The sequence below is a fragment of the Hylobates moloch genome, unplaced genomic scaffold (genome assembly GCF_009828535.3).
Source record: "Hylobates moloch isolate HMO894 unplaced genomic scaffold, HMol_V3 SCAFFOLD_15, whole genome shotgun sequence".
NCBI lineage: Eukaryota > Metazoa > Chordata > Mammalia > Primates > Hylobatidae > Hylobates > Hylobates moloch.
Genome location: NW_026652290.1, coordinates 7,426,916 through 7,453,969, shown reverse-complemented (window position 1 = coordinate 7,453,969; position 27,054 = coordinate 7,426,916). Strand labels below are relative to the sequence as shown.

The window sequence follows — 27,054 nt, the reverse complement described above, 5'->3', positions numbered from 1 at the left end:
TGACTCACAGAGGAGAAGGGGGGAAACTCACAGAGGAGAAGGGGGTGACACTGAGGAGAAGTGGGGGTGAGCTCACAGGAGAATGGGGGGTGAACTCAGAGGAGAATGGGGGGTGAGCTCACAGAGGAGAAGTGGGGGTGAGCTCACATCAGCAAGCTGCACGACTCTTTCAGGGGGGTTTCACTGCAAGGGAGAGCAAAGGACAGTCACCAGTGTGGGAAGTGGGATTGAGAAGTTTTCTTGTTTGGGTTTTTATTAATGTAAGGGAAATACTGGCATGGGCGTGTACTGCTTCCTGGTGTCCAGCAAAGGAGCTAATTGGCACACAGAGAGGAAGGGGCATGGTCTGTGTGTTAGGGACAGCTTTGGGGCATCTGGAGACAGGTCAGTACAATGAGGATGGGAGGCAGAGGTGGGTGGAGCTGGCAGGAGCGATGGGATGCAGAAGGTTTGGGGATCAGCTTGCTCACAGGAAGCCACAGGGTCAGCTGAAGGGGGAGGCTGGAGTGGAAACCACCTTTTAGACCAGGAACTTGTGAAGAGGGTATTGTCCAGGCAGGAGGGAGAGGCTAGCAGCAGGAGGGTCTCAAATCTAAAGATCCACATGCATCAGACAGCTCGAAGTCTCTTTATTTATTTTTGAGATGAAGTCTCGCTCTGTCACCTAGGCTAATGTGCAATGGCACGATCTTGGCTCACTGCAATCTCCGCCTCCCCGGTTCAAGCAGTTCTCCTGCCACAGCTTCCCAGGTAGTTGGGATTAGTTGGGATTACAGGCGCCCACCACCACGCCCAGCTAATTTCTTTTTTGTATTTTTAGTAGAGAGGGGTTTTGCCATGTTGGCCAGGCTGGTCTCAAACTCTTGACCTCAAGTAATCCACCCGCCTTGCCTCCCAAAGTGCTAGAATTACAGGAGTGAGCCATCGCGCTAAATGGTAATGCATGCAGTCTATGCTGTGTGCACCTGTGGCCCCAGCTACTCAGGAGGCTGAGGCAGGAGGATCACTTGAGCCCAGGAGTTTGAGGCTGCAGTGAGCTTTGATTGCACCACTACACTCCAGCCTGAGCAACGTAGTGAGACCCTGTCTCTAAACAAATAAATATGGAACATTTTAAATATGAAATGAGATGTATGTTTATTATGAAAAAATTAAATATTGTAGATTAGTAAGAAGAAAATGGACGCCCCCTAGCACCCTTTGTGATATGGACAGGCTTTGTGTCCACACCCAGACCTCATCTTGACTTAGAATCCCCAGGTGTCAAGGAGAGATGAGGTGGAGATAATTGAATCATGGGGGTGGTTCCCCCATGCTGTTCTCAGTGATAGTGAGTGCATTCTCACAAGATCTGTTGGATTTTTAAGGGGCTCTTCCCCCTTTGCTCGGCACTTCTCTTCCTGCCACCTTGTGAAGAAGGTGCCTTGCTTCCCCTTCGCCTTCTGTCATGATTGTAAGTTTCCTGAGGCCTCCCCAGCCATACTGAACTATGAGTCAATTAAACCTCTTATAAATTACCCAGTCTTGGGCAGTTCATTATAGCAGTGAGAAAACGGACCAGTCACACCATTTATCTGTTCAGAGCTTCCCGTGGGTCAGGTGTTAGGCCTAGGGCCTGGGGCGCCATGGTGAGCAGGTCCCTCATGGTCCCTCTTCTTGCAAACTGTGGAGGTGTCCTGTTGGGGAGCAGGGCATGCCGAGGTGGCCATTCACAGTGCTGAGACTGGAGTGTGTGAGAGGAAGCCACACGGAATGGGATCTGCTGAAGCTATGTACCTGGAGAGCACAGCATGCACCCGGGGGGGCCAGTCTAGCTGGAGTGGCTCGTGGTGGACAGTGGGAGGCCATGGAAAGAGTTATGGAAAGTGAATTCTGGAATTTTCCTGCTGGAGGTGTCAGGAGGGGTAGTCTGGAGGCAGGAAGCTTTTGCAACAATCCAGGCATTGGATGCCAGTAGCCTGAGTCAGGAGAAGGCAGCAAGTTGAGAGGAGTGAGTGGGGCTGAAATCCAGGTAGGAGAGGCAGTGGACAGGTGCTGACAGCCGGATGGGGTGGGCAGGGGAGGTCCCTGCTGTAGAAGACCCATCCTGGGCTGCAGTGTGGGGAACGATTTGGAGTTGGGGAGCCCAGTGAGAAGCTGGTGGTGTTGGCAATCCAGGCCACATGTCAGTTCCCTGTGGCCTTGGGGACGAGGATGGTGTGCTGGGACTGGGAGCTTCGGAGGTCTGGCAGGCGTGCAGAGAGGAGCACAGGCTCAAGCCAGGTTTTGGGGAGCAGGGTTGGCACTGGTGCCAGAGTAGAGCCATGGGTCTGTGTGGGAGGACGGTGAGTCCAGGTGTCAGCACGCGAAGTTTGAAGATGGAGCAGGACAGACAGTTGCCAGGACTCAGGTCTGGAAGCTCAGGCAAGAGATACAGGCCAATAATGCCCTTTTCAGACTATCTGTGGAGAAAGCCTAAATTAACCCGGAAGTAGATGAGCCAAACCGTGTTTCAGAGGGAGAAAAGAAGGCCTTGAGCTAACCCGGAAGTAGATGAGCCAAGCTGTGGTTCAGAGGGAGAAGAGGGCGTTGAGCAACTCCAAGGATGGCCGCTCTAAAGAGGTCAAGGAGAAGGTCTCGGAGAGGTGGGAGAGTGATGTCCTGGTGCCAAGGAACAGTACTGGGATCCTCTGTTTGGAGAGCTGTGTGGACAGGCAGTCTGGCGAGGACTACACAGTGCTGGGGTGGGGCGGGTCAGAGCGCCGTGGGGAGCTGAGGGGGCATAGAAGCAGCAAGGGAACAGCGTTCCTTCAAGGAGCCGGCTGTGGAGGGGCCAGAGGGCATCTCTGAGGAACCCACTGCCCCTTGCTGCGGCCAGGCATTGCTTACTCAGCAGGCCGTGAGGTTTGTTGGCATCTGGCGCTGTGAACAGCACTTGGTGGACCCTGTAACTCATTCCCAGAACTAGGATTACGTTGCTGAAGCTTACTGTGTACTGGAAGGGTCTGTGTGTCCTCCCACGTTTCCTCTGGGAACGTGGCAGGGTGGACACTTGCAGGTGGTGCTGCAGACCAGCCTTGCCCTTGCGCCCGTGATGCTGGCAAGGACCAGGCAGGCCCAGGACCCTGCTCTCTGTGCTTCTTTGACCACAGGGAGTGTCCTGTGTTTACTGACTGCTTTGTGAGTAGCCTATGTGCGCACTTAAGTATTTGTAAAGTGATTCATCATTTTTGGCATTCATTTGTGAGGTCTTTGTATATTAACCCTTTGTCGTGTGTTGCAAACACACGCCAGGTTTTCATTCTTTGTCATTTATACAAAGAAGCTGAAATATTTTCTGATTTCAAAGATACCTTAACTCTTTTTCTTGTAATTTCTGCCTTTGTCATCGTACTTTGGAAGTACAGTTGTCCCTCAGTTGACACAGAGGATTGGTTCCAGGACCTCCATGTATAGTCAAGTCCACATACACTCATGCAGCAGAGTGGACCCTTCTAACCTGCTTATATGTAAAGTTAGACCTCCGTATACATGAGTTTCCCAGTCCTGGAATACTGTATTTTCTTTTTTTTTTGAGACGGAGTCTCGCTCTGTCGCCCAGGCTGGAGTGCAGTGGCGCAATCTCTGCTCACTGCAAGCTCCGCCTCCCGGGTTCACGCCATTCTCCTGCCTCAGCCTCTCCGAGTAGCTGGGACTACAGGCGCCCACCACGACGCCCGGCTAATTTTTTGTATTTTTTTTAGTAGAGACGGGGTTTCACCGTGGTCTCGATCTCCTGACCTCGTGATTCGCCCACCTCGGCCTCCCAAAGTGCTGGGATTACAAGCTTGAGCCACCGTGCCCGGCCGGAATACTGTATTTTCAATCTGTGTTTGGTTGAAAAAAGTCTGCCTGTGGGTGGACTTGCTCAGTTCAAACCCGCGTTGTGCAACGGCCAACTGTAATTCTTTCCCCCAGAACTATGCATCTACCTACATACTCTTTCCGTGCTTTTAGGATTTAATTTTACTTTGAGATCCATAATCCATTTATGCATGATACTGGTACAGGTAGGAATCTAGCTTTTGTGCTTCTCTAGATGTTTGCCTGGTTGACCTAGTCCCACTGTTCATTGTAAACCAAGGTATCTGTGTCTCCTCATGTCTTACTTCTGGTCATCGTCCTCTGTGCCACTTACCTGCAATCTATTGTTTTGTTGTTACCAAACTGCTCTGTTTGCTATAGCCCCGTAACCCACTTTTGTATTTGTTGGGACAAGACCCAGCAGCACGCAGCTTTTTAAAATAAGCCTTTTCACTCATAGGAGATTGTGTTTGCTTCGAGCATTATTCAGGCCAGTTTATCAATTAATCAAGAAACTGCTATCGAGAGAAGAGATTCTGAATCACTTATTATAGCGTATTCCCAGTCTAAGAGAAAATTTTGCATCTTCCCTTGCAGTGGAGGTGGGAGGGTCTTACTCAGTGTGAGACGGCTGTTGGGGTTCGAGCCTCAACTTCATGGTTTCCCAAAGGCAGGAGGGAGGCCTGCATGTGCCCTGGCCCTGCAGCAGCAGCACTGACTTGGGAGGCGGGGAGCCTGCGCACATGGTGTGGGGGGCCCAGTCTCTACACGGCTGTCCAGCTGTCCTTGCCGATTGCTTTAGGAGGTTCCCTCATCTTCGTAACCCTTCCTGTCTTGGGCAGCAGTAGTGCCTGTGACCAGTGTGGTTGTGAGGACGAAGTGCCTCTGTGCACACAGCTGGCCCCTGAGAAATGCCAGCTGCCAGTTCTGTGTGCATCCAGTCGTTGCACACGGACTGGACTGTTTTCTGAGTGGTGCTTTTAAGAAGCCAAGTGTCATCCAGGCGCTGTGGCTCACGCCTGTAATCCCAGCACTTTGGGAGGCCGAGGCGGGTGGATCATGAGGTCAGGAGATCGAGACCATCCTGGTTAACACGGTGAAACCCCGTCTCTACTGAAAAACAGAAAAAAATTAGCCGGGCGTGATGGCGGGCACCTGTAGTCCCAGCTACTCAGGAGGCTGAGCCAGGAGAATGGTGTGAACCCGGGAGGCGGAGCTTGCAGTAAGCCGAGACTGCGCCACTGCACTCTAGCCTGGGCGACAGAGCGAGACTCCATCTCAAAAAAAAAAAAACAAAAGAAAAGAAACCAAGTGTCTGAAAGCTTTGTTTTTTCTTTTTTTTTTTCGAGGCAGAGTCTCGCTCTGTCGCCCAGGCTGGAGTGCAGTGGCGCGATCTCAGCTCACTACAAGCTCCGCCTCCCGGGTTCATGCCATTCTCCTGCCTCAGCCTCTCCAAGTAGCTTGGTCTACAGGCGCCCGCCACCACACCCAGCTAATTTTTTTTGTATTTTTAGTAGAGACGGGGTTTCACCGTAGTCTCGATCTCCTGACCTCGTGATCCGCCCACCTCGGCCTCCCAAAGTGCTGGGATTACAAGCGTGAGCCACCACGCCCGGCCCGAAAGCTTTGTTTTTTCTGAGTTATCCTGTGGCGGCTCAGATCCTGGTGTCATTTGTGCCCCTTCTTGCCAATTCTTAGAAAAGCAACACATTCAGGATTTCATTTACCTTTTCTAAAGCAGGGTTGATGCCATTCAATCAATGGAATTCACTGTTGTCCTGGCACAAAGCCCACATGCTTTTGTGTTTGTGTGTGTGTGTGTGTGTGTGTTTTTGTTTGTTTGTTTTGAGACAGTCTTGTAGAGATGGAGTTTCGCCATCTTGTCCAGTCTGGTCTCAAACAACTGACCTCAAGCCATCTGCCTCCCAAAGCGCTGGGATTAAGGCATGAGCCACTGTGCCCTGGGCATCCTCAATGCTTTTGAGCTAACAAAGACATCGATCCCTGGATTTCTCTTGGTGTCAAGACCTTGGCGCCACTGCTTCCAGAAGTGGCCTCTGGCGGGTGGTGAGGCGTTGGGGCCACAACCTCCGACCTCCTGGTGCCTCGCTCCAGGTGGAGATAAAGCTGCTGACACTTTGACGGCTGCCAAACTTAGAATTAAGACATCCTCCTCCCAGTGCATTCCAACTGACATTTGCTAAGGCCCATAAAAAGTAATTGCCTTTTAAAATGGTATGTAGGCCTAGGGATTGGCTGGCGAAAACATCTGAGTGAAGGCTTGGGGGAGAGGTAGAAGTGACCTGTTTCCCCAGGGAGGAAAGGGGGATACAACACCTTTATTTTCTTGGGGACTGGAAAAGGTGCAGTTGGGTAGTTAAGTTTGAAAGAGAATAGCATGACACAAAAAAGAGAGAGGGGCATTTCACAAGAAAAATCCCTAGAGGGAGAGATTAAAGTGAACAGGTGCTGGAAAAATGTTTCTGCGTATTAGAGCTTAATTAGATTTGAAGATGAATTCCAGATGGGCTAATTATGTGTGAGTTGTTGCAGGTTATTTCTTGTAGGGGCAAGCGTGTATTTTTAGAAATGGTGATTTAGTTTGATTGGATTTGATTTTTGCCTCCTACCAAATCTCCATTGAGAAACCACCTCTTCTGGGGCCCCAGGACCCCATGCAGTAGGCCCCATGTCTTTAGTGCCCCCATCACAGCCAGCAGAGCACAGAATGCGGAAGCCCGTCCTGACTGGCAGCCACTCGTCACGTGGAAGGAGGACACACGACCCTCACCCAAGTCAGTGGAAAGTCATTTCAGTGTCCAAGGAAGGCAAACAGAGCAGAGCTGTGTATTTGCAGGAATGTAGCCTTTGATGGGGCGGGGAGCAATACGTGAAATGGAAATAGAGTCCGGGTTCGTTCTGTTGCCCTCCTGGAAACATTGGTGGGATCTGTTTGGACCATTTTCTCTTGTTGGCAGCTCTCTAGCTGTGAGTAGAGAAAAGGTGTGAGGGTATGGAGAACTGAGACACATTTCAGGCCAGAAATTGAATTTAAAAATTTTTTATTTTTTAAGACGAGTCAAGTATAGTAGTGAGGAAGCGGGAGAGAGTAGAACAAGGAGTTGGATCTGTAACTGACTGTTAACAATCAACTGAGGTAACTCACCACCTTCGGACCAGCCAGAAATTTAATTTTCAAGCAAGGAACAGGGCCAAGGGCCAAATGGGGCCTGGGGCTTCTCATTAGGATAATAGACTTGGTTTGACTTGAGAACAGCTTGTGATGATTGTCTCAGAAGACAGCGGGGCTCCCTGACGTCCCCAGGAAGGTGTGGCTGTGCTGGGGGTGGCCTCCCATCACCCTGCACACCTCAGGGAGATTTGCTTGGCAATCATTTCGGGTCTGAGAGCTCCAATAAACGTAAACTTTTATGTAAGGCCCTATAATTGGAAATTATGGATGTATAATTTATGTATGACTTAATGAATGATTTATATAATGTTAAGTGATGATTTAGATAGAAAATATGACCCCCTCTTGCAGAATCTTTAATGAAAAGCTTTGGTTCTTATGAATTTATTTCTGGAGCTCTGTTTGAACTCAGCATGTTTGACATAAATCAGATCTAATTGTCATTTTATGATTAATGAACATATGCTGGCCATTTTTCCCCATAATTAAACTTTATGTTCCGTGCATCTGACAAAGCAAAACAAGTTGAGACTTTGACAGATCGGTGTGGGGTTCCTGTGTCTTTGTATTTGTGTGTGCGCTCATTTGTGCATGCCTTTATTTTATTAATGTCCAAGTACTCAGTTTCTGGAAGGTCGGGTTTTCAGAGGTGTAAGATTCTAAGAGTTAGCATTCAGACTGTGAGGCTTCATGTGCTTTTGGAGGATAGACAGGGCACGGGTCCAGCCTGAGGGGAACGCGGACCTTTCTGCCTGTCGTAGATTGCGCCTGAGTGCCAGGCCAAGCACCATGGGTGGAGGGGAGGCATTTGATGTGCTCTCCCAGTGGGGAGTCCCAGTGCCCGAGAGCACGACTGCTTTCTCAGGCTGTGGTTATAACGAGCTCCAAGAAATGGTGGAAGGTGGTTTCACTGCAAAAATATGCACGTTTTCCTTTCTGCTATCCATACACTTCAATAAGATTTGAAGTAATTTAAAAAGTGAAGGCCGGGCGCGGTGGCTCACGCCTGTAATCCCAGCACTTTGGGAGGCCGAGGCAGGCGGATCACGAGGTCAGGAGATCGAGACCATCCTGGCAAACACGGTGAAACCCCATCTCTACTAAAAAATACAAAAAAAAAATTAGCCGGGCGTGGTGGCAGGCACTTGTAGTCCCAGCTACTTGGGAGGCTGAGGCAGGAGAATGGCGTGAACCTGGGAGGCGGAGCTTGCAGTGAGCGGAGATCACGCCACTGCACTCCAGACTGGGCGACAGGGCAAGACTCGGTCTCAAAAAATAAATAAATAAATAAATTAATTAATTAATTAAATAAAAGGTGAGACAAGCATGTGAAAGGAAAATCATTACCACTGATCGTCTTTGCTCACCACTGTTCCCCTCTGACTATTGCAGGATGTAGACAAGTTTGGCAACGAGATCACCCAGCTGGCCCGGCCCCTGCCTGTGGAGTATCTCATCATAGACGTAAGTGCCCCCCATGCACAGCTTGGGCAGGTGGACCCATCGGGCGCTTTGTACATGGGACTGCTGGGTGGTGGCTGCTCAAGGGAGGAGGCTGCAATTTAAGGCACCCTCTGCCTTATGCAGTGCCCACCCCAGAACAGGCACCCAGGAGGTGGTTGTAGAATCAGTGAGCGTGTGGTGTTGCTGAAATGCTCACAGTTTTAAGGGCTTTTTGTTTTAGTTTCAGGTTTTTATTTCCTTGACATCAGCCTAGAGGTTAACTGTCCCCATACTAAGGTACAAAGGACCACCCACCCCAGGCTAGGCAGCCTCTGGAAGGCAGCGAACCCCCATTGCTCGGGTCTCCAGTCACCGGAGCATCAAGCAGTCTTGTCCAGATGTGCTGTGCTTGGTGTGTGGCTGTCAGCTGTCCTGCACGTGCAGGTGCTTGCCCTAGCCTCAGCACAGCTGCCACAGCCCACAGTGTGTCTGGGTCACTCCATCCAGGGTGGTCCCCAGGGGACACACCTGTGACTCAGTGTTCTTGAGTGAGGGCTCAGCGTGGTTTACTGGGTGGAACTCCAGGAGCACAGAGGCCTCTGGCTCTTCCGCATCTTCCCTGTGTCTCAGCTCCTTTTTGGAGGCATTTTATGGTCATGGAGACATGGCTGTACCATTGGCCACAAGGCAGCAAGGATGGCAGGATGAGCCTTTGCAGAAGCCAGTGCATCAGCCCCACCAGAGCTCTGTCCAAAGTGGACGGGAGGCGGCTCATTTCCTATGCCGCTGCCACACCAGGATCTATTCAGGCTGCATTTGAACTCGGATGGGCATGTGATTCAGGCAGTAAAATATCATTGCATTCGGAGCAGCAGGTCCCCACGAGCCAAGCCCATCGATGCACCATTCCAACTGACAGCTCCCGAGAACATATTTATTACCTAGGCCGTGAAGGCATCTGGTTTTTAGACTACCTAGGGTGTAATTAAGATGAAAACAGATTGATGGAGCATACACCCAGGAGGAGCCGGCATGATTTAAAACCAGCTTTCTCAGGTCTTCTACCCGAGCAGCCTCCCCACCCCTTTCCTCTTCTTTTATAAAGGAAGTTAAGTTTTTGCCCTAGTGCCGTTTTTCAGAAGTACTTGTTTGTGGGAGAGCATTCTGCTCTGTGATGCCAAGCTCCTTGACCCTGTGGAAGTGAGGCATGGGGAGTCTTTGAGTGCAGGTGCCCAGAGAGGTGTGTCAAGCTCCATGCCCAGTCCCGGGCCACAGGCGCTGGCCTGGGCCAAGGTTCTTAAACCTTGGGATGGGATGGCTGGGGAGGCAGGAAAAGGCACCAGCCAGTGTTACTGGGGTTTCTTTGTGGGTTCTGGGGGCATCGTCTGGCTGATAGACGATGGGCAGGGTAGGGAAATGGCTTCAGTGTAAGATGGGAGCTGATGCCCTGCCTTGGGACATCTGGGATGGGCTGTGTGGACTTCGGTTCTGTTCCCCTCCAAGGGCCAGTTACAAGGCCAGCAAGACCCCCCGTCAGTCCCACTAGCTCGCTCACTAGCACGTGTTCTGGGAGTGCTGCCCTCTCCATTTCTAGGCCTTCCCAAAGGACACACCTGAGTGGGCCAGGCTTTTATCTCTGCAGGAGGTCAGTACCTCCCCTGTCTTCAGCTGGGACCCAGCACTGTGTGTACCAACACTGTGTGTACCAGCACCGTGCCGGGCACCCAGGAGGCGAGTACTCCGATCATCTTCATCCTGAGGAAGAGTAAAGTGAGGCCCAGGATCCCTAACTGACAAGGCCGTGTAGCCGACACGTAGCACTGCGAGTCTTCATGACCCGCCCCGCCGCTTGCCTGTGAAGGGCCAGAGATGCTGCTGGTGGCTCAGCTGTCTTTCCAGAGCAGCTGGCGCTGGCACAGCAAATCCTGGGCCAGCCCGCTCAACAACTCATTGCCTTTGCTGATGCAGAAAACAGACCAGAACCACACTCATTCTTTAGAAATAGTCCCAAAGGAACCAGAATAGTTCCCCTAAATCTGGAAGAGGTGTGACCTCTGCTGCTGCTGCTGTTGTGTTGCAGAGAAAAGCAGTATCAACTCAACTTGGTGCTTCTTTGGGGAGGGGTGTCTGTCATGAAGAATAAAAGTTGTATTTCTATTGATTCTTGCACATTTACCACTGTCCCTGTAGCATCTATTGACTATATGTTAGGTGCAAAGTGCCCTCTGTTGTCATTAAGGCCTGTCTGAGCCAGTGAAGGACTGAAGGACTTAGCTGGCCTTTGGGTATTAGCTCTGAGGGAGAGAGAAGAGCTGAACCCTGTGTTCCTCAAGGGCCTTATTCACCCCTGCCTGGAAAAGCCCACAGCTCCATGGAGTGGCTCCCAGCATTCAGAAGGGGCTTAGCAAGCTGCTGGAGGGTGCTTTGTTTCTTGAAAGCTGGCTGATTCCTCATGTGCCCTCCAAATCCAATGACATGAATTTCTCTTGAGCAAAGTCAGCTCCTGAGACGGCCTCCTGGCCCCTTCCGTTCCTTTCTTGTCACCTGGACAAGGGGTCACACCAGCCTTTAGTTCCTCCATAGCAGAGGGAGAGAACCTGTGTGACTCTGAAGGGAAGCTGTGCCGTGAGGGGAGTCCCAGTGCCCTTTTTGTCCGATGTCGAGGCCGGTGCACAGGCCAGACGCTGCCCGGATATGGTGTAGTTTGCCTCCAAGATGGCGGAGTTTCCAAGTGTTCGTTTAGAGATGACACTAATAGATAACGGTTCCCTTTGATGGAGAGCTTGTAGAACATTCTCAGAATTGCAGGAGTCATTAATTCGGGCTCTGGGAGATGCTCTGGGCTGGCTGGGAGTCGGCCACACCATTTTCAGCCTCATTTATCATGGGTTTGTGTTTTTCTTCATTAGATCACAACAACTTTCCCCAAGGATCCAGTTTACACTTTTTCTATTTCGCAAAATCCATTTCCTATTGAAAACCGGGATGTATTGGGTGAGACACAGGTGAGCTCTTTGTCTTTAGAAACAATTTAAGGTAACTGCTGATTGTTTATCTAGTGTCAGTATTGTTTTTCCAGAAAACATCAAGCTTTCAAACACTCCCGATTCATTCTTGTGACAGGCCAGCTAGGGCCTACTGTGGGGCACTGTTGGTCACGTGGATGCCCTTCCCATGGCTGGGTGATGGATGGCCACAAAGACTGATCCCCTGACGTCCTCAGACTGGCCACATCTTCAGTGGACCTCGTAATTTTCCCAAATGTGTTGCTTTATGTCTTCTGCCAGCAGCCTCGTCACTATTGGTTTGGCCTGGCCCCTGCCTGGTCGCCTGCTGCCCTTCTCAGGCACCTTGGGGCTGTGTGGCCCCTCTCGGCATGGCCTCGGCTTTCCCGTGTGTAGTGTTGATCTGCTGCTTGGCGTGGCTCCCGTGTTGGCCTCTGCTCTCACTGGCAGATCGGGCCAGGTCCTTCTGCATACTGTGTAGACAGGCTGTGTACACATGATTGTTCTTAAATCATAACTTGCTAACAGACATTTCAGAAGGTGGTCAAAGAATGTCTGTAATGAGGTTTTCTCCAGTGGCTGACAAAGCTTCTTCTATGCTTTGATCCCCACAGTGCCCATCTGCCCAGGGGACTTGGGGTGCTTATAGAGGTGCATAGCCAGTTATTGGGGTACACTCTTGAAGCTCTCTGTTTGGGTCTGCTGAAGATGTCTGTGCTGCATCATGGCTGCCCTGCACATTCCTCCCTCTTGCCGCCCTAGATGGAGAACACAGCTCTACAGGAAAAGCCAGACATGTCTCCCTGCCCTGAAGGGGGCCCCAGGCCCCTCCCACAGCCCACTCTCCACCTGGGGGCCAGGGCACGTTTCCATCTGTTTGTTTCTCTGTCTGAGTCAGCTTTTTTTTTTTTTTTTTTTTTTTGGAGACAGAGTCTCACTCTATCACCCAGGCTGGAGTGCAATGGTGCGATCTTGGCTCACTACAACCTCCACCTCCTGGGTTCAAGCGATTCTTCTGCTTCAGCCTCCCGAGTAGCTGGGATTATAGCTGTGCACCACCATGCCTGGCTAATTTTTTTTGTATTTTTAGTAGAGACGGGGTTTCACCATGTTGGCCAGACTGGTCTCGAACTCCTGACCACCTGCCTGCCTCGGCCTCCCAAAGTGCTGGAATTACAGTGTTAGCCTCCACACCTGGCCAGTCTGAGTCAGCTTTATAAGCATGTCTTCTTGCACATCTGGGTAGTCAGGTGTGCTGAGAGCATCTTCTTGGGAGAAGAGGGTGAGCTTGCTTTGCAGCTGCCTGCTCCTCTTTCTTGGACCCTGTTCGTGGTTGCAGAGGCAGAGGGAGAGGTGTCTCTCAGCATTCAGTGTATTGAGTTGCGTCTTAGTAGGAAACTGTTTCGGGGTCTGGCGCTGGGGAACTGTATGGAACATTCATGTTTATTCTCGTTCCTCTAGGACTTCCATAGCTTGGCCACCTATTTGTCCCAGAATACCTCATCTGTGTTCTTGGATACCATCTCAGATTTCCACCTCTTGCTGTTCCTGGTCACCAATGAAGTTATGCCTCTGCAGGTGCGTGTCCAAGTGTGGTGTCCGCCTGAGCAAGTGGGCTTTGCCCGCAAAGAGACGCCTGTGTCTTGCTTTCTTTTCCTCCCAGACCAGAGCGTGATTGGGAAACTGGGTCAAAGCTCGGGGTCACAGGTTGTCCCCCTCATTTGTCCTGTGGGCAGAGTGTAGGCAGCAGCTTTTCACAAGAAGCTTGTTGATAGAAAGATGAATTTTTTCACCTTTAGCGTTTCCATTGAGTGTCTGCACCTCTGTGAGGAAGTACGGTTTCATCTGTTACAAACGAATGGGAAGCAGAGGTGATTTAGCTCTGCCTCCAGCATTAGAGTTAGACAGTTTAAAAAATTCCTGTTCTAACAGTTCAGAGTCACAGCCTCTGCTTTTTACTCATATCTCCCCTCCTCCCAAATCAACTATGGTTTTATTGCCTCGGCCCAGAAGGCTTGGCCAGCTTCCAGACCCCAAGCTCACAGCTGCACAGTTGGCATTTTTAAGAGACACAGTGGGGGGAGAAGAGGGCGAGTGCTTTGCAGAAGCGGCTGCTCTGGGTAGTGGGGGCCAGTGGGCAGCAGTCCCCAGGAGGTTCTTGCCGTGTGTGGGGGTCCGACTTTGGCTTTTTCTTCACTGTTCAAGCCGACAGGAAATGACAAAGAGAAAGGAGCAAATTCTTTCTGAGATGCTCCGCCACTGACTCAGAACCTTTCCCTGAAGGAGACAGAATAGAGAGGCTCCTCCTCCCGTGGCCTTTAGAATAGAGAGGCTCCTCCTCCCACAGCCTTTAGAATAGAGAGGCTCCTCCCCCCGGCCTTTCTCTGTCAGGAAGCCAATAGCTGTTCTTGTATCCTGCTAGTTTATTTTGTGTCTGTATTTTGTCTCAAAACCACTCACTCGGGTGTTTGACATCAGGCACCCTGTGCCTCTTCCCTGCCTGTGCCTTCCCTAGTCAGCCCAGAGAACTGCACCTCCTGCTCCGAGGTTCAGCTGCTGCCCATCTGTCTGGACAGGTGGTGAGAGGTGAGGCTCCCTCTACACCAGAGCCACCTTGCTAGTGTACTGCACTATTTTTGCAGTCATCTGTTGGAAGACATTGTCTGGAGGTACTGAGAGCTCCTGAAAGCTTTATCTGTTTCTCATATGAATTATTTTTTTAAGACGGAGTCTCGCTGTGTTGCCCAGACCAGAGTGCATTGGCGCAATCTTGGCTCACTGCAACCTCTGCCTTCTGGGTTCAAGCGATTCTCCTGCGTCAGCCTCCCGAGTAGCTGGGATTACAGGTGCCCGCAACCACGCCTGTCTAATTGTTGTATTTTTAGTAGAGACGGAGTTTCACCATGTTTGCCAGGCTGGTCTCAAACTCCTGACCTCGTGATCCGTCCGCCTCTGCCTCCGGAAGTGTTGGGATTACAGGCGTGAGCCACTGCACCCATCCTTAATGCATTAATCCCCTGCAGTTTGACTCGGAAGGCTAGGATAGAGAGTGCCTTTTTCCAGACACGATGGAGAGGAGAAAGAGGCAGGGGGATGAAATGTGAGGGAGGGGGACGCGTCTCACAGCCAGGGCTTCCACCCCTCCATCCCAGCCTCCAGGACGAGAGGCATGAGCTCCTATCCTCCGGGCTGTTGAGCACCGTCAGCGCAAGGCAGAGGCACAGATGCCCACTTGGGCCTATTTGGGAAGAATTTAAATTCTTGTTCAATTTAGCACTTGGCGTTTATAGATGTAAGTTGTGGCAGTTTGCATTTTATAGTGATAGCCTGTAAGATTTTTAAAATGTCCTCAGAAATACGTCTTGGTGTCGGGGAAAAAGAAACCTGTTCCAGCAGGAAGCTGCTCACCTTAGGCACAGCAAAGTGGAACCTTCCTTTTGGCTTCTTGTAGGATAGCATCAGCTTGTTGCTGGAGGCCGTGCGGACCAGAAACGAGGAGCTTGCCCAGACATGGAAGAGGTCTGAGCAGTGGGCCACCATCGAGCAGCTGTGCAGTGAGTACCCCCACCCCCTGCCCTGGCACCCCATGGCTGGGGCTGGAGAGCAGCCCACTCCGCACAGCTCCCCACTGCCTGTGGTGCCCCGGATTCCATACCCAACTGCATCCTGGCAGGTGCCATGGGCAATGAGACGAGTAGAGACTCGACCTCCCTACCAGGCATGTGGCAGTTTCCAGTGATGTAACCTACGTTATCCAGGCCATACGTCTTAGGTACACAGCCCTGTAAATTTTATAAATGTATACATCAGAGATACTAATCTCCAGGCATCCTAGGAGCACTTTGAACATCATTGCCTTAAAAGAATCAGAAACTTTATGGAATTGCTGGAAGCGTGGGATCTTTTGGTCTCCTTGAGAATTTCCCTTTAGTGCTTAAAGCTGTAAGGAGGAGAAGCCTACAGCATCCATGTTCTTGCTGGTGGACACTACAGAATGGACTGCAGGCATTGCGTGTCTTCCGGAGCCTCAGTCACCAAGTCCTGAATGATTCCCCACCCGTGAGAACCTCCTGTCAGCATTGCTGCAGGGACTCCTCACGCACCATGGTGCCCTGTGCAACCCAAGTGCCTGCCCTGAGTCCATCCAGCTAAGAACACCAAAGTGCCCGAGAGCTACAGCCTTGGACCAACACTAGAATCCTTCTATTAACACAGCCTTCAAAGTACATATCAAACACTTTTATACCATTTTTTTTTTTTTTTGAGATGGAGTTTGGCTCTCGTTGCCCAGCCTGGAGTGCAGTGGCGCGATCTTGCCTCACTGCAACCTCCACCTCCTGGGTTCGAGCGATTCTCCTGCCTCAGCCTCCCAAGCAGCTGGGACTACAGGCATGTACCACCACGCTTGGCTAATTTTTGTATTCTTAGTAGAGACAGGGTTTCACCATGTTAGTCAGGCTGTTCTCGAACTCTTGACCTTGTGATCCGCTTGCCTCTGCCTCCCCAAAGTGCTGGGATTACAGGTGTGAGCCACCTCGCCTAGCCGAGGTTTTCTTTTCATACAATTCTTTGTTTATTATTTTTATTTTTGCAGAGACAGGGTCTCACTCTATTGCCCAGGCTGGAGTGCAGTGGCACAATCATAACTCACTGCAGCCTCAAACTCCAGGCTCAGGTCATCTTTCTGCTTCAGCCTACTGAGTAACTGGGACCACAGGCTCGCAACACCACACCTAGCTAATTCTTGGGGCTTTGTTTTTTTGTTTGTTTGTTTTTTAAAAATAATTTTAACTTCTATTTTAGATTCACAAGGTACATGTGTAGGTTTGTCACCTGGGTATATTGCCTGATGCTGAGGTTTGGGGTATGATTGATTCCATCACCCAGGTACTAAACATAATACCTAATAGTTTTTCAGCCCACCCCCCCTTTTTGTTTTGTTTGTTTTTTGAGCTGGAGCCTCACTCTCTCCCAGGCTGGAGTGCAGTGGCGCAGTCTTGGCTCACTGCAAACTCTGCCTCCTGGGTTGAAGCAATTCCCCTCCCTCAGCCTCCCGAGTAGCTGGGATTACAGATGTGTACCACCACACCTGGTGTTGCCATCTTTATATACATGAGTACCCATGTTTAGCTCCCACTTATAAATGAAAACATGTAGTATTTGGTTTGCTGTTCCTGCATTAATTTGCTTAGAATAATGGCCTTCAACTGCATCCATGTTGCTGCAAAGGACATGATTTCATTCCTTTTTATGGCTGCAAGATTTTTTAATATTTTTGTATCAATGAGGTCTCACTGTGTTGCCCAGACTTGTCTCAAACTTTGGCTTCAAGCATTCCTTGCACCTCAGCCTCCCAAAGCCCTGAGATTATACCTGGGAGCCACTGCACCCAGCCCTTTGATGCAGTTATAACAATGACACCAGTCTTTTTTTTTTTTTCTTTTTTGTTTCCCTTTTAGAGACAGGGTTTCAGTCTGTTGCCTAGGCTGGAGTGGCTGGAGTGCAGTGGAGTGATCATAGTGATCATAGCTCACTGCAGCCTTCAATTCTTGGGCTCAAGCGATCCTCCTGCTTCAGCTTTCTGAGTACCTAGGAGTATAAACATGAGCCAGTACACCCAACTAATGTTTATGGTTGGTTTTTTTTTTTTTTTTTTTAGAGATGGGGTTGGCCAGGCGCGGTGGCTCACACCTGTAATCCGAGCATTTTGGGAGGCTGAGGCAAGTGGATCACGAGGTCAAGGGATTGAGACCATCCTGGCCAACATGGTGAAACCTCATTTCTATTAAAAATACAAAAATTAGCTGGGCATGGTGGCGAGTGCCTGTAATCCCAGCTACTCGGGAGGCTGAGGCAGGAGAATCACTTGACCCAGGAAGCGTAGGTTGCAGTGAGCTGAGATCGTGCCACTGTACTCCAGCCTGGGCAACAGAGCGAGACTCCGTCTCAAAAAAAAAAAAGATGTGGTCTTGCCATGTTGCCCAGGCTAGTCTCAAACTCCTAGGCTCAAGTGATCTTTCTGCCTTGGCTCCCAAAGTGCTGAGATTACAGCTGTGAGCCACCGCACCTGACCTTTTTTTTTTTCTCCTTTTTTTTTGAGACAGGGTCTCACTCACTCTGTCACCCAGGCGGAAGTGCAGTGGCACTTGAGGTCAGTCTCACCTTGACCTCCCCAGGCTCAAACAATCCTCCTGCCTCAGCCTCCTGAGCAGCTGGGACTACAAGCATGTGCCACCATCCCTGGCTGATTTTTTAAATTTGTTGTAGAGATTAGGTCTCACTATGTTGCCCAGGCTGGTCTTGAACTCTTGGGCTCCAGCGATCCTCCCGCCTCAGTGCTGAGATTGCAAGGGTAAGCCGCCATGTCCAGCCAACTCTTTAATAATAGGCAGTTCTGACTGGTGTAAGATGGTATCTCACTGTGGTTTTAATTTGCATCTCTGATGATTAGTGATGTTGGGCATTTTTTCATGGGTTTTTTGTTTGTTTTGAGACAGAGTCTTGTTCTGTTGCCCAGGCTGGAGTGCAGTAGTGTGATCTCAGCTCACTGCAGCCTCCATTTCCTGGGTTCAAGCCATTCTCCTGCCTCAGCCTCCTAAGTAGCTGGAATTACAGGTGGCCGCCACCACACCCAGCTACTTTTTTTAGTTTTAGTAGAGACAGGGTTTCTCTATGTTGGCCAGGCTGGTCACAAACTCCTGACCTCAAGTGATCCACCCACCTTGGCTTCCCAAAGTGCTGGGATTATAGGCGTGAGCCACTGCGCCCGGCCCTCATGGGTTGTTTTGTTTTGTTTTGAGACGGAATCTCACCCTGTCACCCAGGCTGCAGTGCAATGGCATGATCTCCGCTTACTGCAACCTCCACCTCCTGGGTTCAAGCGATTCTCCTCCCTCAGCCTCCCGAATAGCGGGGATTACAGGCTCCTGTCACCACGCCCGGCTAATTTCTTTTTATTTTTAGTAGAGATAGGGTTTCACCATGTTGGTCAGGCTGGTCTCGAACTCCTGACCTCAGGTGATCCACCCGCCTTGGCCTCCCAAAGTGCTGGGATTACAGACGTGTATACACAAGACACAAAGATCAACTCAGGATGGGTCATAGGCCTAATGGTAAAAGGTAAAACTATGAAGCAGGCTGGGCACGATGTCTCATAGCTATAATCCTAACACTCTAGGAGGCCAAAGCTGGAGGACACTGTAGCCCAGAAGTTCGAGACCAGCCTACACAGCATAGTGAAGCCCCGTCTGTACAAAAAAAAATATAAAAAAAAAGAATTAGCTGGGCATGGTGAGTGGTCCATGCCTATAATCCCAGCTTCTGGGGAGGCTGAAATGGGAGGATCCCATGAGTCAGGAGGTCGAGGTCACAGTGAGCCATGATTGTACCACTCCAGCCTGAATGACAGAGCGATACCCTGTCTTAAAAAAATAAAAACTGTAAAACAGTTATTAAGTTGAATCTCTTCAGGGCCTTGGGGTACACAAAGATTCTTTTAGGCAGGATGCAGGACCTTGGGGTAGAACACAGAAAAACACTGGCATAAAAATAGGTAAATTGATAAATTTATCCAAACAAAACACTTGTGCTCATCAGAGGGCACTGTTAGAAACATGAAAAGGCACCAATGGGGGACGCAGTATTAGCAGTACATTCACACATGACTTCTATCTGAAACTTAAAAAGAACTCTGCCTGTTGATAATCAAACAGAAATAGCATAAGAAGAAGCTGGGCGGAGGGTGAAACGTTTCACAAAAGGAAATGCAGGTCGGGCGCGGTAGCTCACGCCTGTAATCCCAGCACTTTGGGAGGCTGAGGCGGGTGGATCATTTGAGGTCAGGAGTTCGAGACCAGCCAGGCCAACATGGTGAAAACTCATCTCTACTAAAAATAAAAAAATTAGCCAGGTGTGGTGGCACGTGCCTGTAATCCGAGCTACTTGGGAGGCTGAGGCAGGAGAATCACTTGAACCCAGGAGGCAGAGGTTGCAGTGAGCCGAGATTGCGCCACTGCACTCCAGCCTCGGCAATAACAACAAAAAAAGGAGATGCAGGAACAGTCACAATCATTAGTCATCAGGGAAATGCAAATTAAAACATGAGAAACCATTACACATTCATCAGTGTGGCTGAGATGAAAAAAAGGCCACCATATCAAGTGTGAGTGAAGATGTGAAGCAGCTGGAACCCTCGCACCTTGCGAGTGGGAGGCAAAACCGTGCCACCCTCGCGAGAACTATGTCTCAGGGTCTTAGAAAGTTCAGCACACAATTCATTACCCTGTGGGCCGGCAGACTCATTCCTAGGTGGGTTTTTTTTGTTTTTTTTGTTTTGTTTTGTTTTGAGATGGAGTTTTGCTCTGTTGCCCAGGCTGGAGTGTAGTGGTGCGATTTCGGCTTACTGCAACCTCGGCTCCCTGCAACCTCCGCCTCCTGGGTTTAGGCCATTCTCTTTCCTCAGCCTTCCGAGTAGCTGGGATTACAGGTGCGCGCCACCACCCCCAGCTAATTTTTGCATTTTTAGTAGAGATGGGGTTTCATCATGTTAGCCAGGATGGTCTCCATCTCTTGAATTTGTGATCTGCTCACCTCAGCCTCTGAAAGTGCTGGGATTACAGGTGTGAGCCACCGCGCCCGGCCTGTTTTTTGTTTTTGAGATGGAGTCTTGCTGTGTCGCCCGGGCTGGAGTGAAGTGGCAGGGTCTTGGCTCACTGCAGCCTTCCCCTCCCAGGTTCATGGGATTCTCCTGCCTCAGCCTCCTGAGTAGCCGGAACTCCAGGTGTCCACCACCACGCTTGGCTAATTCTTGTATTTTTGGTAGAGACCGAGTTTCGCCATGTTGGCCAGGCTGGTCTCAAACTCCTGACTTTTAAGTGATCCACCCACCTCGGCCTCCCAAAGTGCTGGGATTACAGGCATGACCCACTGCACCCAGCCTCACTCTGTTTTTATCCAAGAGAAATAAAAACACAGGTCCACAAAGAAATTGTAGAAGAATGATCCTGGCAACTTTGTTCATATTAGCTCAAAACTGGAGGCTGGGCATGGTGGCTCACACCTGTAATCCTAGCACTTTGGGAGGCCAAGGTGGGTGGATCACCTGATATCAGGAGTTCGAGACCAGCCTGGCCAACATGGTGAAACCCTAGCTCTACCAAAAAATAGATAAAATTAGCCAGGCATTGTGGTTCATGCCTGTAATCCCAGCTACTTGGGAGGCTGAAGCAGGAAAACCACTTGAACCCGGGAGGCGGAGGTTGCAGTGAGCCAAGATTGTGCCACTGCACCACAGCCTGGGTGACAGAGCAAGACCCTATCTCAGGAAAAAAAAAAAAAAAAAAGGCTGGAAACAACCCAAATGCACATGCCCCAGGGAGTTACGTTATTCACAAGGAGAAGCACCCTTTGCAACAAAAAGGAACCAGCAAGCACAGGCTCCCTATTACTCCCCGTGGTGCAGGAGGCATTTTTCTGAGTCTGTCACAGCCAAGGGCATTAAAGCACTTCGAAGCGTGCCTGTGGTGGGAGTGCTGTGTGGGCAGGACCAGCACTGGGTGGGATGTTGGGGGCGGGGAGCTCTCAGCTGCCTGCCCCTGCCCCAGTGCCCACACTCTGGCAGTCTCTGGTGGGCCAGAAATGATGAGTGCTCATTTCTCTCCCACCCTGCAGGCACAGTTGGCATGCAGCTCCCAGGTCTCCATGAATACGGCGCCGTCGGCTCCACACACACGGCCACTGCAGCCATGTGGGCCTGTCAGCACTGCACGTTCATGAACCAGCCAGGCACAGGCCACTGCGAGATGTGTAGCCTTCCCAGGACCTAGGGCGCCTGCCCTCTGCTGGCTAGGACCGGGCCCAGCCCAGCCCTTCCTGAAGCCAGAAGCGTTGCTGAGTGTGTTCCCTGTAACTGCCCCACAGTGGGCAGCCCTGGAGGGACAAGGGGCTGGCTGTCCTGGGCTCCCTGACCCACTGAAGCTTCTCAGTACGTTCCTCCCTGGAGAGTGGGCACCACGACTGGTATTCTGCAGGCTGAATGCAGTCTCCAGACTGGAAATGCAGAGCGGCTCCTCACGCCTAATCCTGTTGACAAGCCCCCCACTGTGTTGGAAGGACCTCTCACCTCTACACGGCACCTGGAATTGGGGAGCATAGGGAGGGGCTGATGCTGCCACCACCCAGCCTTTTCCTTTCAATGCTTTTTGTTTGGCCTCCCTGCCCCCCACGTTTTTCTGGCTGGGAGCTCTTGGTTGCCCCCTTGTCTGACTGCTTGGTGGCAGACACCCTGCCTGTGAGGGCCACTTTCCTCTTCCGGTAGCTGTTGTCTGCTGGGGACGCAGTGGCCCTGGACACAGCTCCCCTCTGCAGGTCTTCAGGTCGGTTTGCTGCCCACCCTCCTCCTCTCACCCGACGTCCAGGTGGGATTTTAAAGTCTGCATTGGTTATAATAACAGTTATCAGTAATTCCTGCCCAGAAGACTTTTATTTATTTTTTTTTAAGATAAAAACTGCACAAAAGGGGAGTGAGAGAGACTAGTTTCCACATCCTTCCCTCCTTTAGTGAAGCCCCCGAGGTTGTGTCCAGGGTGATCAGTGTGGACGGGGGCACCAGTCAGTTCTCCCTTGAAGTAAACCTCAGTGCCTGAGACTTTTCTACCAAGCCACACAGCTGCAGCAACTGCAGATACTGCAGGCTGAGCAGGAGCAGTGGTGGCGTCTGCCCTGAGGCTGCCCTGCGATGGCCTGGATGGGAGAGCTGGGTCGCCGGTGCCGACGCTCTGGCCCTCCCTAATACGCTGCTTCGTCCCACTGCACCGCCTGGCTGAGGGCGTTAGGGGCTGTGCCTCTTGTAAGGGCCATTTGGGACCTCTCTGGGGCACTGCACAGTTGATAGTGTACCAATAGAGGGAGCCTGGGCGATCTGGAACAGCACCTGGTGGGATCCTGCGTGTGTGCTCTGTGTTCCTCTGTGGCGTGGCTGGGCCGGGGCATGGCTCTTACCCGGGGAGTGGTGGGCATCTTGATGCTTCTTTGCCTTAATGATGGCCACATCTGGGCTGCTCTGCACCCGTGGGAGAGGCTGGCCCAGCTACAGACTGCTTAGGGACTTCTGTGTCCATCCTGGGGGGTAAGCCCATGTGACCCTCCCACATTCTTGGCACTATGAACAGACAACACTTGCCTGTTGGCTTCTCAAGTGGTCAGGGCTGTGGCTGGCACCTCCAGGTCCATCTGGCGTGGGACACCAAGTGGAAGGCCCATGCAGCTCATCTGCTCTTGGGACCAGGGGCCAGTTGGGTTGGGTCTGGTCACGGCAGAGCTATTGTGGAGGGTCAGGAAGGGTGGAGAGGAGCTGGGTTGAAGCGGACTGCTGGGGGTGCAACTCCCAGCTTGCCCACCACGGGCCGTCTGCTCTCCCTCCTAGCAGCTGTCACGCTGAAGTTTTGTCCTCTGCTGTCTCCTCTGGTCCCGAGATCAGCTGTGAGCCTAGGTGGCCACGGCTTCCTGCATTGCTTCCCTGTGAGTCCAAGGCCTTCCCCACCACTGGGCAGGGGCTGGACAGCACGGACTTCTAGAGACAGCTGCGTTGCCAGTTCCTCTCCCACTCGCTCATCCTTATCCACCACGCTATTACAGTTTCCGTTGTCCTCCACCAGCATTTCCCTTACTCTGAAGTTCCGGCATTCACATCATTCATGTTTTCTTTTGTCTTTTAGCTAAAGGAAAAGCATTGGCGATTTGTCTGCTTCTGGTTTTGAGTTACTCTTTGTTCAGTAATGCACTTTATTTTATTGTCCAAAGAGAGTCAGAGCTAAGCATACAGGCTTGGGGGTGAGCCCTGCTGTGAGAGCTCAGGCCCTGGGAGGCTCAGCCACCTCCTCTTGTGGGAGGGAGGTCTCAGCCCCACCTCGCATCTTCACCTGCCCTTGGTGTGGACACACCCTCTCATGCTACCAGCACCATAACCTGGTGGGGGTGACTGGGTACACACCTGCCCAGGTGAACACAGCGGCTGCCAGTCTCCTGGCCCAGAGAGGAGGTGGGGCCTGTCCCTGGCTCCCTCCAACCAGCTGCTCCTGGGACACAGGTGCTCCTGCTTCGGCTCTGTTTCGGCTCACAGGTGTGCATCACTGGGCTTGGATTCGCATTACATTGACCCCAGCCCTGCAGTGGAACCTAATAAAAGCGCCTGAAGCAACTGCCTGGTCCTGGTCTGTCCTTCCTGCGCACTCAACTGTTGTCTGGCATCTGCTCAGCGTGGGGGGATTTGTCCCCAAGATATCACTGTTTTACACGTGCATGGACCATTTAAAGGTGGGGATCCTACTTCCCCAGCCGATCCCAACCTTGGCTCCTCGATAAGTTTCTTAAAGTGCTAACATCTGGGTGGGGAGGAGAGTGTGTCAGTGTTTGGCGGCCCGGCCGCCCTTGGGTGCCTCTTCTATCTCTGCCCCACCTGTCAGCCCTGTGGCTGCTCCACAGTCACTGCTTTGTGAACAGGTACATGTGGCCAAACAGCAGGTGAAGGACAAAGCCCAAGAAGGCCAGACTGCACAGGTGCAGCAAGGACTGAGGCCTGGGGGCGACACGCTGCCTGTGTTCCTGCTTGAGCTGTCTTTCCCTGTGATAACAGAAAGCGTCTAGAACAAGTGCCCTCTGAGCCTCAGGTAGGAGCCTGGCAGCCACTGTTCAGCACTACTTTGTCCTTTGGCCAGTGACTCATAGCTGACTTGAGTAGTTACTGAAAAACAAAAACCCCAACTAATTTCTGAAGGGAGGTCCTGGGGTGAAGCAGGCCACAGGGCAGTGACCAAGGGTTCCTGGCTTCTGGACTCCATGAGCGAGAGGGTGAGTCCCCCAGCACCCAGACTCTAATTCTGCACCTTCAACACAGTGCAGTTCACTCGATTACCCACAGCTCCTGGGATCACTTGAGCCCAGGAGGTCGAGGCTGCAGCCAGCTGTGATTGCAACTCCAGCCTGGGCCATGGGGTGAGACCCTGTCTGAAAAAAAATTTAAAAGGCTGAGGTGAGGAGGCTTGGGGAAGTTGTATCAGAGAAAGCAGCAGCCTGGGCCATGCAGTGAGCCAGTACCTGGTCATGGCCGTCTTACGTGAGAGCCAGTGAAGATCCTCGGCACTTTCATCCTCTTTAGTTCTATGTAAAGATAAAAGCCGGGCGCAGTGGCTCACACCTGTGATCCCAGCACTCTGGGAGGCCAAGGCGGGTGGATCACCTGAGGTCAGGAGTTCTGGCCAACACGGTGAAACCCTGTCTCTACTAAACATAAAAAACTAGCTGGGCGTGGTGGTGCACACTTGCAGTCCCAGCTACTTGGGAGGCCCAGGCTGGAGGATCACTTGAGCCCCGGGGGCAGAGGTTGCAGTGAGCTGAGATTGTGCCACTGCACACTCCAGCCTGGGCAACACAGCAAGATTGTCAAAAAAAAAAAGAGGGGGTGTGGCAGCTCACGCCTGTAATCCCACCACTTTGGGGAGGCCTAGGTTGGTGGATCACTTGAGGTCAGGAATTCGAGACCAACCTGGTCAACATGGTTGAAACCCCATCATGGGGTAAAACCCCATCTCCACTAAAAATACAAAAAATTAGCCAGTGTATTGATGTGTGTGCGCCTGTAATCCCAGCTACTTGGGAGGCCAAGGTAGGAGAATTGCTTGAACCCAGGAGGCTGAGGTTGCAGTGAGCCGAGTTTATGCCACTGCACTCCGACCTGAACAGTGTAAGACTCTGTCTCAAAAAATAGGCCAGGCATGGTGGCTTGTGCCTGTAATCCCAGCACTTTGGGAGGCCGAGGCAGGTGGATCAAGAGGGCAGGAGATGGAGACCATCCTGGCTAACACAGTGAAACCCCGTCTCTACTAAAAATACAAAAAAATTAGCCGTGCATGGTGGCAGGCGCCTGTAATCCCAGCTACTCGGGAGGCTGAGGCAGGAGAGAGAATGGCATGAACCCAGGAGGCAGAGCTTGCAGTGAGCCGAGATGGCACCACTGCACTCCATCCACCCTGGGCAACAGAGTGAGACTCCGTCTCAAAAAAAAAAAAAAAAAAAAAAAAAAAAATACTGTCTCAAAAAATTAAAAAAATTTTTTTAATCTGTTGCCCAGGCTGGAGTGCAGTGGCGTGATCTCGGCTCACTGCAAGCTCGCCTCCTGGGTTCACCCCATTCTCCTGCCTCAGCCTCCCGAGTAGCTGGGACTACAGGCGCCGCCACCATGCCCAGATAATTTTTTTGTATTTTTAGTAGAGACGGGGTTTCACTGTGTTAGCCAGGATGGTCTCAATCTCCTGACCTTGTGATCCTGCCCACCTCGGCCTCCCAAAGTGCTGGGATTACGGGCATGAGCCACTGTGCCCGGCCAAAATTAAAAAATTTAAAACATAGTTCTGGATGCCACTCCCCCATGAAATCAAGCAAATTGAACTGCTTAGAAATAGAACTCAGGCCCGGGGTTCAAGACCAGCCTGGCCAACATGGCGAAACCCTGTCTCTATTAAAAAAGACAAAAAATTAGCTTGGTGTGGTAGTGTGCACCTATAGTCCCAGCTTCTCGGGAGGCTGAGGCAGGAGGTTGGCTTGAGCCTGGGGTGTTGAGGCTGCAGTGAGCCGAGATTGTGCCACTACACTCTAGCCTAGGAGACGAGTGAGAACCTGTGTCAAAAAAAAAAGAAGGGAGAAGTCGGGTTCCTGGGTCCCTGCCCCACCTTCCTGCTGTGTTCTCCTTATTGGGCTGTGCTGCTCTGAGGAGAGGTCCCTCAAGGCCCAGCCCTCTTCGCCCTCAACACAGCCTGGAGCTTCATGGTTGCCCTCCCCTCAGTCTGACCTTCTCAATTGACTCCTTCGTATAATTTGTGCTTAGGGAGATGATACCACCTCCAAGTTGGGCATAGAAACGCAGTGTCCAGCAGTCTGCGCTGCTGTCTTAAAGGCTTCCTCTAGGAGTGTGTGCATCTTCCACACCCACGGGCAGAGAGGCTGCCTCAGCCCTCATCACCCTTCGCCAAGTATAGGTGGGGCATGGCACAGCCCAGCAGCTGATGGAGAGCCGGCCTTGAGCCCTTTGCTTGTGTGTAACTCACCCCCTTTCCCCTGGGATCCATGCTTAAGGTCTCCCACATGACTACTGATCATAAATCTTGTTGCAGATAGAAGGAGCTGGGCTTGGCGTGGGGCCAAAAGCCTGCCAGCCTCCGGAGCAGAGTGGAGTGGGCAGCGGAGTAAACCGTCGGGTGAGGCTACTGGTTTGGCGGGCCTTCTCCCACGTCCGTTTCCCCCTCCACGTGATCGTGATCATTTCCTCTAGGACAGTCTTGGCATGTTACCATCCGTATGGAAGAGATGGCCTGGGAGGACTGGATGGGAGTTGGTGTGTGTGAGCGAGTGATTCACAAGGCTTCAGAGGGTTAAAACCAGCAGTCAGAAGACCCGCGGATTCCTGTGGGGAAGTTCGGTCAGAAGACCAGCGGAGGATCCCTGTGGGGAAATTCACAACGATATGACATCTGCACTTCCTGACTCTGAAGGCCAAATGAGATGCCCCTGGCCCTCCTCTCCCCAGCATCAGACAGCATT

The 27,054-nt window shown here is 51.4% G+C and overlaps 2 protein-coding genes across 3 annotated transcripts in view; both read left to right on the top strand.

Moving 5' to 3' along the window:
- The window catches only part of NPLOC4 (NPL4 homolog, ubiquitin recognition factor), a 75,136-nt gene extending 51,475 nt beyond the window's left edge, over positions 1-23,661 (top strand). Inside the window, exons 13-17 of one of the 2 annotated variants that reach the window (XM_032177300.2) lie at positions 8,408-8,479; positions 11,368-11,463; positions 12,925-13,041; positions 14,915-15,017; positions 21,133-23,661. In XM_032177300.2, the coding sequence (XP_032033191.1) occupies positions 8,408-8,479; positions 11,368-11,463; positions 12,925-13,041; positions 14,915-15,017; positions 21,133-21,287 (543 nt within the window). In that variant the 3' untranslated portion in view covers positions 21,288-23,661. Of the gene's footprint in view, positions 1-8,407; positions 8,480-11,367; positions 11,464-12,924; positions 13,042-14,914; positions 15,691-21,132 lie in introns of those variants that run through there. The other variant, XM_032177299.2, reaches the window with a different exon arrangement.
- LOC116483644 (retinal rod rhodopsin-sensitive cGMP 3',5'-cyclic phosphodiesterase subunit gamma) overlaps positions 1-27,054 on the top strand; it is a 223,324-nt gene that overhangs the window by 77,969 nt on the left and 118,301 nt on the right. The gene's annotated exons all lie outside the window — the stretch shown is intronic.